Consider the following 11,376-nt stretch of genomic DNA (forward strand, 5'->3'; position numbering starts at 1 on the left):
TTTTTACATACTACACTATCCTTAGTTTTCTAATTGACGCAACAAAAGTGTTTAAATTTCGAACTTTGGACCGTCTACTCTACAGAAGGGCAGGCACTAACTCTCGTAAGTAGCCTTTACTTCAAGAGCCCTCGGCATTTCTACTTATGGTCGTTAGTCTGTGCAGGAATGTAGTTGTAAAAGACGGTATTAGCCACAATAGCATCTGATTTTTTCAAGTAGATTAAAAGTAAACGTATATTCATAATGATACGGCATTGATGAGCAAAAGAATTGTGACTTGGCTATATGTGTGACGACGATACTTTTTTATTATCGCATTCCAAATTGTGTTAAACCTGATAAACAATTTAATATATGCAGGTTCGCCCCTTATGGCACGGCAATAACTATCTTATCGGTATTTGTGTTTCGAAAATCTACCTCCATCCAAGTCCAAGAGTACGTAAACATACTCTTAAAAAATCGACAGGTGAATCAATAATAACAGAATAAAAGCCCTGTAAACTTGTAAATCTGCATAGAAAACAATCTTAAAATAACTTAAAATAAAATCAGACCTGGGGGTAATGTATACGTACAGAAATGATCGATTTTTTTAATGATATATAATTAGCAATAAATTACTGAACCTCACGTCTAAGCACCATTGGCGTACAAGCCTTTACTTCTTCGTCTGTGGCTTTCGCTTGATTTATTTCAGTTTTTCTTAAAACACACCTATAAAATGGCACGGTTTTTACTATAGCAATCATTTGTTAACGCTCAAATTGGAACCAGCAATTGGTTTCTATTAGATTGTTCCCAAATAAATGCTTATACGTACCCACAACAAGATTTCTATTATTCAGTTATTAGTTTTTCCAATCTTCCGTCAGTTCCAAATATTTACCTGTATGGATCAACGTAGCCTCTAACTCTAAATATAAACTTTAATAGTGAATACTTCACTACATCTTCTCCAATTCAATCAGCATTACTGGCTTCCACGGGGTTGATGTTTCTTGGTTTTTAAACTTCACTTATTGTTTATTAAGAAACGCGTGGTACAACTTTTTGTGTTAATGGGCAAATAAAACTCAATAATTGCCTGTCAAGAAGATAATAAAGAAGGAGTGTCGCCGGTATTAATTCTATTTTATGACACATAATGCATCGTCCGCATATCAGTGCCTTTGATAAATGCGCGTTTCACTTACAGCTCACGAGTAGATAATGTTCGAGTAAAATTCAGAAGAACCATCGCGAGGTAAAACACCGTAATTGGAATCAGTTCCCGCACATTACATACACAATGAACGAAAACCAATCTCACTACTATACGCACGCGAGTCAATGTGCTTCACACAATTATTAAATAATATCTTAGTTTTAACTCCCTGCCAATCAGGTAATTAGAAATCAAATTCGATACATTTAAAGAACTTCCTCGGAACCTTCGTTCGCCATCTGATCATTTTAATCGACTATAGCAGCATCAGTCGGACAACCAGCTTTCGCGCATTCCATACGTTGAACCATTGCCACAACAACACCAATAATAACAAGGACTGAAAATAATTGATGAATGAGCTGCATAGATTTGTTTGTTCGTGGATATTTGTCTGGGTCTTACTCTATAGCCTGGTGTCAGACGAGAACGAAACATCCCAGACGAACGCACCCGAGTGTCTTTGAAATTAGCCGCTTTATAATACCCGTCTGCTTTTATTAGCAAACAGAAGCTTGCTAGCATAATTTTTTTTAGTATTAAAAACGATCACAGTCGCTCATTAGTAAATTAAATAATGGATTTGAAAAGGTGAGCCATGTAAAAAATGAGTAACCTTTTAAGTCCGTAATAATCTGCGCGTTAACGAAGAGAAAGCTGGAGTTCATTGTAAATGTAAGCCCCTATAGCGGGTGATCATTTTTGTTATAAAGAAGTCACATTGTTAAAATATCCAAACAAGTTAAAATCTGGATGTTTACCTAATTTCTGTTAGCGTAAATGGCAGGACTTGTATTAATTATCTATTGGAACAACAGTAGTAGTGGTGCTTGCGACTAATCTATGGTACGTTTCCTTTTAATATAAGTGAAAATTTTATCAGCAACATATGGCTCTATACACGTTCGTCTAATTTGTTCTTTTCGTTCACTTAAAAATCTAAATGTTAGGTCTGCTAATCTTTTCGATAGTTAGTTATGTCGGATTTACCCAGATCGTATTTGCTTTTGACTTGCGCTCGAGAGTTCTGAGGAAGACTTTAGACAATTGAAATATTTATGATGGATTATTTACGTCAGTAATAAATTATTAATTGGGTATATTATCGAAAGTATATAACCATTGCTATCAGTAGATAAATATTAATAGCCTCTTTAACTGTCATGTAGACTCGTAGTTTTCTACTGTAGGCATAAAATGTTTATTAGTTTAGGACACTTAATATAAACGAAGATAAAGCTTAAGTACCATATGATGAGCGTATTAAACGTTCGTGTCGCGAACAATATCAATGGCCACGTGCAAGTCTGATCGTCCTTGTATATATATATATATATATATACATATATACACGATGTGATTCATGTCTGTTTCTTACACAATCTGAGACCGGCCAGGTGCAGAAAAGTCGTCTGCTTGTTTGTGAACAGTGTGTCTCACTATTTTGCAAAGCGCGACTTTCGCGAGGGAGCAAAACGACGAACTCATTTGACGGAAACTACACCGTTTTTAAGCACATAATCGTTGCAGCGTTTTGCGTAATGATGGTAGAAATATTACGCGGAGCCGCTCGTTGCGACCGCGTATTGGTTAGTCGTCGAATCGTTCTCCCAAAAATCGAAGAGGCAGCTGAGGGGATGTGTCTCATGGTGCTCAATTGTGCCGGTGAGTGATCTTCATTGTTTTGAAGTTAGCAATGGAAGATAAGCAAAGCATAGTAGAACGACGTCGTATGTTAAATAAAAATAAATAATTAAGCAAAAATCCCTGAATTAAAGTATCAAGCTGAAAAATCTTCCAGCTTTACAGTTTCCAAGACTAACTTACTCAGTTAATTGTGTGACCTATTGACAAACTTATTTTGAGTGTTTAGTTAATTGTTCCTAGTCAGAAAAGAGTCGACTACTAAACGACATTATTTACACTACTAAGTGTTCGTATGTATTCCTAATACTTACTAATATCTGTTCCACATCTTGTTTCATCTTTGCCAAGTATAGGTGACGAGTAATTTAGATTCATTGTAATTATAAGTAAATAACGCTACAATAAAGAAGACTAAAATGCTACATTGATACTTACCAAGTTCATTAGTAAACTCGTAGGTACAAAGGTTGAATTAGATCATATATATGACCTTACGGATTTAAACCGGGACGCATGTGGCGTCAACCCTTCGCTACAGTCTGAAGCTAAAAAATCCTATGTTTTTTTCCACGTGAAATTAAAAGACACCGAAGCACTTGAAAGCAAAGCACCTGGTGTACCAATTATTATCATGACTGTAGAGCTTAATGTATAAAAGAAACAAAAAAAACTCTCGCCGACGGTCTTCATAAAGATAAAGCTGCGACATTAGCAGAGTATGCCGTACAGAAACGTCATTTCGTTTTGCCTCACTCAAATTCTCTGCTGGCTCTAGTGACTGGTTCGTTCAGCATACGAAAGAAATTATACGTATAGTATTTTTCGTAACTGAAATATAATGCACAGATAAAAGTTTACACTTTTTAAACGTCTCCCAACATTCTTTCAAATACGATTTTTGCACTAGATTGCAAAGTAGAACACATGTTCTATTGCTTTCATTTTTTCCTCCTATCTCAGGCGATTAATGGGAGTAACATCTCCTTTCATTATAGTTGCCAGGTTTGTTTACATTAAATCCTTATCGCTTCCTTCACTTAAAATAGACTGGTGATGCACTGACGAGTGCAGCCCCATACCTTTCTTACACATGTCCATTCACTGCAATACTGTTTGTTTATGTAAACGTTTATAATACTTGTTTCATACTGCCATATTAAATAAATAATAACGTGTTTATTAGTATTACGACAATGTTGCTGCATTATTGCGACGCTGTATTTTCGGCTTTCATTTATGATAAACGCCTGGTGCACCCAATCCCACCATTTTAAATAGTCACGCATGATTTCAATTCTTGGTTGTACACTGGGGTTAACACATTTGAAATCTGTTATAGCATGGTAATTAAAAAAACTCTTTTTCTTAAGTGTATTTTGAAATTTTGCTGCTTCATAACAGTCTATTTTGTTTCAACTAGGTCCAAGATTTCGTTAAATATTTATTCGTATTTATTTCAATTTGCCAGGTAAACAAGCTCATCAAACGCTGGAGGCTCTCATCGAGGAGGGGATCATAAAAGAGGGAACATTCAAAGAAATCTACAACAACATCTATACCGTAGAGCAATTTGCAGGTGAGCTAAAAAGCAATAACTTTTTTTTATTAATATTCGGTAATCCCAATTTTAAATCTAATATGAATAATAAAATAACACCAATTATTATACTTTTCATTGAAATTCTATAAGTCATTAAGTATTTGAAAACTAATTCCTGAAAAGATTTCAAGGATAGTTGTATGGCATCCAAAAAAGTGTATTAAAATGGATCATTTAGCACCTAATTTTATGTTCATAATTATGTCCCATTCCAGACACTTATTGTGCAAGTACTTCATTTTCCGTTACCATTAAAGATCAACAGATTCGTGTATATTTTCAAGAGCCCTCTGAAATCCATGAAAATCACTATGGCCGTTGTACACCCGATGGGTTTGCCTGTGGAATTCACGACACCGACGTGTGGCACAAGCTTCTCAAAGGTCAGACGTCGACAAATGAATTTGTGTTAACACGGTCATACCACATGGACTGTGAGCCTGATTGGACATGTGACCACCTTCCTGTAGCTCTATCTCCTGAACAACAAAACATGCTAGAACTTGGGCTCCCTCTTAGTTTTGGTCATGCAAAGACGTTCAGTCGGCTAAGTGACGAGGCCATCGTGGCCGAACTGGATAGCCAAATGGTGGAAAAAGACTATGATAAGGAACTCGCGGATCTAAGTTCGTCAACGGAACGTATGAGCCTCTCGAGGTCATCACGTCCAGAAAGCATGGAGTTGATTGTACGTGATGAAGCATGCGGTAGCCCCACACTACTGACTGACACAATTACTGCTGCTCAAGTTCCCATACCTGGATCATTGAAATTTGACGAGTTCAAAGAATACTGGTCAACCAATTGGCAGCAAATCGTTGAAGAAGAGTGGCGGCAGCGGTATGGAGAGTACATGACGCATCCTACAACAACTGAACTAGGGGTGGCTGGTCAAAGCCGTGATGACGGCGTCGGTTTGGACACGGATGAGAATAAGCTATCGTCGACTGACAATTATAACCTCTACTCCGGAGAATGGGAAAAACTATGGGTGCAATTGGCTACTGACTTATACTATGCGCTCATGAATAAACTTGTGCCTCAAGAAGAACTTAGGGGATTAGGTACCAATGCACAATATATGTTGACGAAATCGAATGAGGGATACATGGAGAAGCGAAATTCAGAAACCAGTTCTGCGAGATTCGATACAAATGAACAAAACATATCAATGGATTCGAAGGCGGGACCCATCAAGCAGGGTACTATCGGATCTGGTACAGATGAGCAAAATATATCGATGATTAGTCAGGGAGATTCAGAAACCGGAGTGCAGGGTTCAGGAAAAGAAGAGAGTAAAACTTCAAGCAATAAAAGACCGTTATCCTTGAGTGATTTTGGAGTGTCTATGTCGGAGGGCTTTTGTAGCATTCAACAACGTTTCGTTAAAAACCATAAGCTTAAAAAAATAAAGAAGGAGAGCCATAACCACGAGAAGGATCCCAATGGTATTAGTGCTGACGCACTTGAGGATGCTCCGAAAGATGCTAGAATCGCCAAGTATTGGGGCCAACGTTATCGATTATTTCGTAAATTTGATGATGGGATCCAAATGGATTACGAGGGATGGTTTAGCGTTACGCCAGAGAAGATTGCGGAACACATAGCAAACAGATTGTGTCCTCGTGGCAGGAGGAAAAGTATGCTGACCATGGATGGATTTTGTGGCGTTGGAGGTAACACAATTCAGTTAGCCGTGCGCTCACCAATTGTACTTGCTGTTGATATTGACGTAAATAGGATCGCAATGGCTAAAAATAACGCAAAAGTGTATGGGGTCGATCGAAAGGTTGAGTTTGTTGTTGCAAATATGGAACACTTCGTACCGCGAGTAGCACCCGATGCAATTTTCATGAGTCCGCCTTGGGGAGGTCCGGAATATAAAAACAAGGGCACATTTAAACTTGACGATATGTGTGTTAAATTTAGAGAAATCTTTCGCGTTTATCAGGCTTTGTCACCAAATCTGGCATTTATAGTGCCCCGGAACACAAATCTAGAACAATTATGCGAATTAGGCAGAGTTGAAGTGGAGCAGAATTTGCTAAATAAAAAAATCAAAACAATAACGGCATATTATGGAAACCTTATTTGCAAATAAAGCTATCCATTAAAAAATAAATGAAGCACAAAGCAGAAGCTGATCCTTAAAGTCTCCGCGGTTTCTTGAGATTTGGTCCGCTCTTGCAAAAGCTTTCCCTAAACTTAACTAGGTTTACTCATGGTTTTGCTTTCGCCAATTTAGCTCTGTGAAGACAGACGCCAGTCTAATATTCCTGAGTTCTTTATTCATTTCTAACCAATAGTATAATATTGGATGTATTAAATAAAGGCTAACACGAATATTATTTTTTTACTAATTTGAAGCCACCATTGTTCGAACTAGAGAAGTGTCGAAGTGATGTATAAATCGGGATAGAAAAGGTACGATAGTGCAAATACGTAGATAATTGCGAAAGCTACTTTGGTGACCAGACAAAACCAAAAGGTCCGCCTGAATTATTTTACATAAGTTTTATGTGAATTAGAGTTTATTCATAGTAACTTTTCAAGGACCAGTTCTTTATTAATTGTGGTTATGTAATGTTATTTGAAGAGTGTTCCTCGTTGCTTTTTATGTACAAAATGTTAACGAACAGTTTCAACCTTGTATGCAGGAACAATTGTGATAGCACTTTAATGCTTGAATTTAAATCAGTTTAGTTGCGCTACCTATGGAACCCTATTGTACTATTGTGACAAATTGAAATGACGAATTTATGATGATGTGTTCCTCTCGTAGCCGTTCGTAACGGCACCATAGTTGGTAATATCAATAGCCCGGAGTAAACGTGCGTCTCAAGAGCGGTCAAGTGAGCCATATACAGGAAGTCCCGTTTTGGTGGTCAGTGGTCCTTCCGTCCCCGGGAGCCACCGACTTCCAAATGATTAAAAATGACTTTCCTTGCATTTTCCCTTATTTCTCAGCCCTGTGTTTAAGCTGCCGGATTACCAAAGCTGTTTGGGATTCTAAGGTATCTCCGGCGCAGTGGTTTTCAACGTAGATGCCCTCGGGCCATACGTAAAAGACAAACGAAGCTGTTTTGGACATCGCGATTTTATTGTATTGTTGTCGATAGGATGGAGGTAAGCATTTTAATAGTTATTAATTAGATATAGCAAATAGCTGTGCTGCATGTCCACTTTAATCACACAAAGATGTTTACTTGTCTATTAGAGAGGTTTCGAGCTTTATGATTTTACTTCATTGAAATATTTGCAAATAAAGGCAAATGCTTAACAACAGTACCACAGGAAGAAGTCGAAACATTCATTTTATTTGTATAATGGATAGCTATTATGAGCATTTCCCGTAATAGATTTAATTACCTTATTTACGACGGAACTATAATCATGTCACCGCAAATTATTACAGATTAGATTAATTCAATCCATTAGGTCGTTATATAAATTCTGGATGTAGTGTGCATTTTGTCATCTTGTCGTGTCAGTCCTTTACTAACTGTTCAGATATAATGTACCGATGTGTAAGTGTCCCACTATGATCTACAAATCTGTCGCTATTCTTTTATATGGATAACGCAGTTTCAACGTCGCAATGTCCAAAAAATTTGCTTTAAAAGAAATTTTTATTGGTCAGGTGACTTTCTATTGTGTTAAAAAAGGACACGTCCATATTTAAAGTTTTCAGACTTTTCATTGAAAAAAAATTGAACAGGTTATTCTCTTAATTGCTCTATTAAAACCAAAGTTGATACACTCAGACTTCATTTTCTTATTAACATTAAAGATTTTATATTGAAGTATAGTGACTAGAACCTTTTGTTCATCCATAATAGCTGTTAATTTCTACTGGTGAGATCTTTTTAAAAAAAGGTGTAACAACTGAAACCTTAAACACTCTAAATTCTTACTCTGGTCGAAAGAATGAATTAACATAAAGCACAACCGTACTGATGGGACGTCTCTTTCGTAAATTACCTGAGAAATCCTGTCGATAGCGGCTCCTAATTTTTCAGGAAGTAACTCAGTACTTCCTATATGTTATTTTTGTAAAATTCAATCCAGAAGAGGGGTTGTAATTTTTTTGCTTACACTTTTATTTAGCATAATTATAACATTTATTATAATCATCTTCTAGTGTAATCTTGCGTGAAAGTCTGTCACAAGATTGTTAAAAATAATATCAGGTTTATATGCATCAATTCTGTCTGTTTTTACTTAGTTTGGATAAATAAACAGATCAAATAAAAGTAGAAAAGATATGTGCGGGCGCTTGCTGACGTTGTTAAGACTTTCACCTTACTTTAAAAAACTAAATATTTGACCTAACAAGCTGATTTACTTATTGAACTTGGCTGATTGCCCAAAATAATACTGCAACTCGTTTTATAGTATTTACTAATATAAATATGTTTGCAGTATATGTTCCATCTGTAATCTAGCTTGCGGGATTCTTTTGCTTTGCAAGCCAGATGAGACTTCTTCTGGTTACTTCTGCTGACAACTATTTTTGTTTCTGAGTATCATTGTCTGTCGCTGCTAACTTAATGCTAGCCAAATATTAATTAACGAATGAATGAACGAGGTATGGATCAACAAATACACCAGGCGGTTTCGGGTAGAAATGGGAAGACGGAATATCCATTTTAGGAGTACAGGTCCAACTCCGTCTATCATTGTTAAATCTCGAGTGCTTAACTGTTCCCAGACAGCTTGAATACTGTAAATACCGTACCGGCAGTTGGCGTCATCCTCAAATTGAACAATTTGACTGCAGTCTTCACCGATATTTTTGGCGGGTTTTTAGTTACGATAGTAGCTGTTTCTTCTTGTTACGTTTTCTTTGATACGTGCTGTGAAAGAGTTCAATTATGTTGTTAACGTTAATATGAGGCACAGGAAAGAACTTTTAATTTTTAGGTTTTTTTTCTGCTCAAACGAAACGAATCAGTACTTGCAAACCTGTCTCTTCTCCTGAGCTTCATGGCTTTGGTCTTTGCCCCATTTATTCGGAGGCTGACTTCTCGGGCATGCTTCTACGACGTCACTGGTGCTTACTATAAGCATCTGCTTCAGCTGGAGTATCGTAGATGTAAATCAACTTCACGAAGCAATGTAGTTCTTTGAGTTATGAAAGTAAATTGCTGGTAGGGAACGATGACAGCCGCGGATTGCATTGGATGTTTGAAGATGGCAGCAGACGGCCAGATCTTTTGATGGTCTCTGGTTATAGGCTCCTTTTTTCTTGTAGCTTTGCGTAACCATGCGGCCACAATCTGGGCCACAATGCCAACGTGGTTAAATTAAAATGGAGATCACCTTTTTAAAAAGTTTTGATTATTTGTGTGCTCCTCGGTTTCTACTCTCGCTTCCACCTATACGATATCCTTCAGCAGCTTTTTAGTTTCTTGGCGCTACCCTTTACGCTTATCACAACAGGACTGACCATGATTGCTGTGCTCGCCGCCGCTCCTTGTATATGATAATCAAGGTTTGACCTCTTCTAGAATATTTAAATAAATGTCTCTCTTTTTCTGTCATTGTTTGTGTGCAGTAGGCCACTAAAACCGGCTTGAAGTAGGACCAGTGTCCATCTAAAATAGTTCACTATTCTGTCAGTGATTACCATACTCTCATGTCCTCCGTAGTAACTTATATATGCTTTTTTCTGTCATCTGAGACCTGCCGACTAAGAGTTCTTTTCTGTAACGTCGTAAATTCAAGCCATTTCTTGATACAATAATCTTTTAAATTTCGTTAAACGAAACTTCGTGGCGACCAAGGGATCCTGCAAGCTATTTTTTTATATGCAGTTAGTCTGAAGTAATCTCATATAGCAAGCTCACCTTATTCGCACTTTAATGCTTTTTTAATGGTTGTCATTTGTTTTTCAAATGCCTGTTAATTCTTTAAATTTTTCGTATGACTTTCTCTTAATTTCCTTTTTCTTAGTCATTGCTATGTCTTGTTTTTTTTGCTGTGTGAAGCTTTTTGCACATCATTGCTGATTAATATATCCCTGTCTCGTTATTTTGAGTTCTTCACGTTTTTCTCTAGCTCCGTCTAGTTATGATTGCTTTTCTTATCGAATTTTTTTCAACGTTGCCGACTTATGATTACTGACTGTGTCCAAAGATTTCGGCTACGGCAGCTGTTAAGACGTATAGCTTCGGTTATTCGCCTGCATAAGGGAACAATCGACTAATCATATAGGTCTATAGGTCCATTCCCTGCTGCCCAACAGTATATCCTTTTTGAGTTTAGTTCACTTTCTTCCGTGTGGGCTTTTACCTTGCTGTTTAGGACATCATATGCGCATTTCTGGTGTGCTGATCTGTTAATTCGGACGCGCAGATCAGTTATTTGTTCTAGCAATTGAGAGTGGTTGTACTCTCTGGATGAGACAATGATTGGCTATGAAGATATGTAGTGCAATGCCCGTGGTCTTTAAGCAAAAGTTTAGTGCTGACCGGTGTATGCACGGCCCAATCCTAGCCTGTGAGTTGCCCTTTGTCACGAAACCCAGTGTCATTTTGTAGTTGCATCTCTAAGTTTGTATCAAATTTGTCCCAGTTGCTGTAGGTTCGGCTGTTATATACTCGATACAATTAACTCGACATAGTAACTTCACATACATTTCATTAAGACCTCTTATATCGCAGTTGAGTGTATGGCGTGTTTGGTCATCAAACGGCGCGTAAAACCTAGATAAAATTTTATAATTTTGCAGTCTAAATTCTATGCGACCAGTCGATAGCAACAGCTGAGGTTCAGCTGGTTACAAGAACTGAAAATAATGCTAGTAATATTTAATTGGTTAAATTTTTTTTATAAAACGGTAACCAGTTTGAGCTCTGAGGAGACCGTTACAATAGCAGTTCTTTAGTTGAATGTACGCCAGTAATATTAGGAAAAA

At 37.3% G+C, this 11,376-nt stretch overlaps 2 protein-coding genes across 3 annotated transcripts in view; one reads left to right on the plus strand and one right to left on the minus strand.

Moving 5' to 3' along the window:
- LOC111272546 (2',5'-phosphodiesterase 12) overlaps window positions 1-11,376 on the minus strand; it is a gene marked incomplete at both ends in the record, with an annotated part of 50,319 nt that overhangs the window by 13,803 nt on the left and 25,140 nt on the right.
- Window positions 1,739-7,757, plus strand: LOC111272545 (uncharacterized). 2 transcript variants are annotated; one of them, XM_022854056.2, is made up of 4 exons: window positions 1,739-1,801; window positions 2,608-2,875; window positions 4,326-4,433; window positions 4,673-7,757. In XM_022854056.2, the coding sequence occupies exons 2-4, from the start codon at window positions 2,752-2,754 to the stop codon at window positions 6,556-6,558; spliced, it is 2,118 nt and encodes a 705-aa protein (XP_022709791.1). In that variant the 5' UTR covers window positions 1,739-1,801; window positions 2,608-2,751; the 3' UTR covers window positions 6,559-7,757. The 2 variants fall into 2 exon arrangements, with proteins under 2 accessions (XP_022709791.1, XP_022709794.1); XM_022854059.2 differs by having other exon boundaries at window positions 1,750-1,801; window positions 2,741-2,875.

The sequence above is a fragment of the Varroa jacobsoni genome, unplaced genomic scaffold (genome assembly GCF_002532875.2).
Source record: "Varroa jacobsoni isolate VJ856 unplaced genomic scaffold, vjacob_1.0 contig02555, whole genome shotgun sequence".
Taxonomy (NCBI): Eukaryota; Metazoa; Arthropoda; class Arachnida; order Mesostigmata; family Varroidae; genus Varroa; species Varroa jacobsoni.

Excerpts from the sequence above, each read along its gene's own strand:
- LOC111272545 (XM_022854056.2), top strand. The coding sequence starts at position 2,752 with ATGATGGTAGAAATATTACGCGGAGCCGCTCGTTGCGACCGCGTATTG. Across the intron at positions 2,876-4,325 it reads CATGGTGCTCAATTGTGCCG|GTAAACAAGCTCATCAAACG; the intron begins GTGAGTGATCTT and ends TCAATTTGCCAG. Across the intron at positions 4,434-4,672 it reads TACCGTAGAGCAATTTGCAG|ACACTTATTGTGCAAGTACT; the intron begins GTGAGCTAAAAA and ends GTCCCATTCCAG.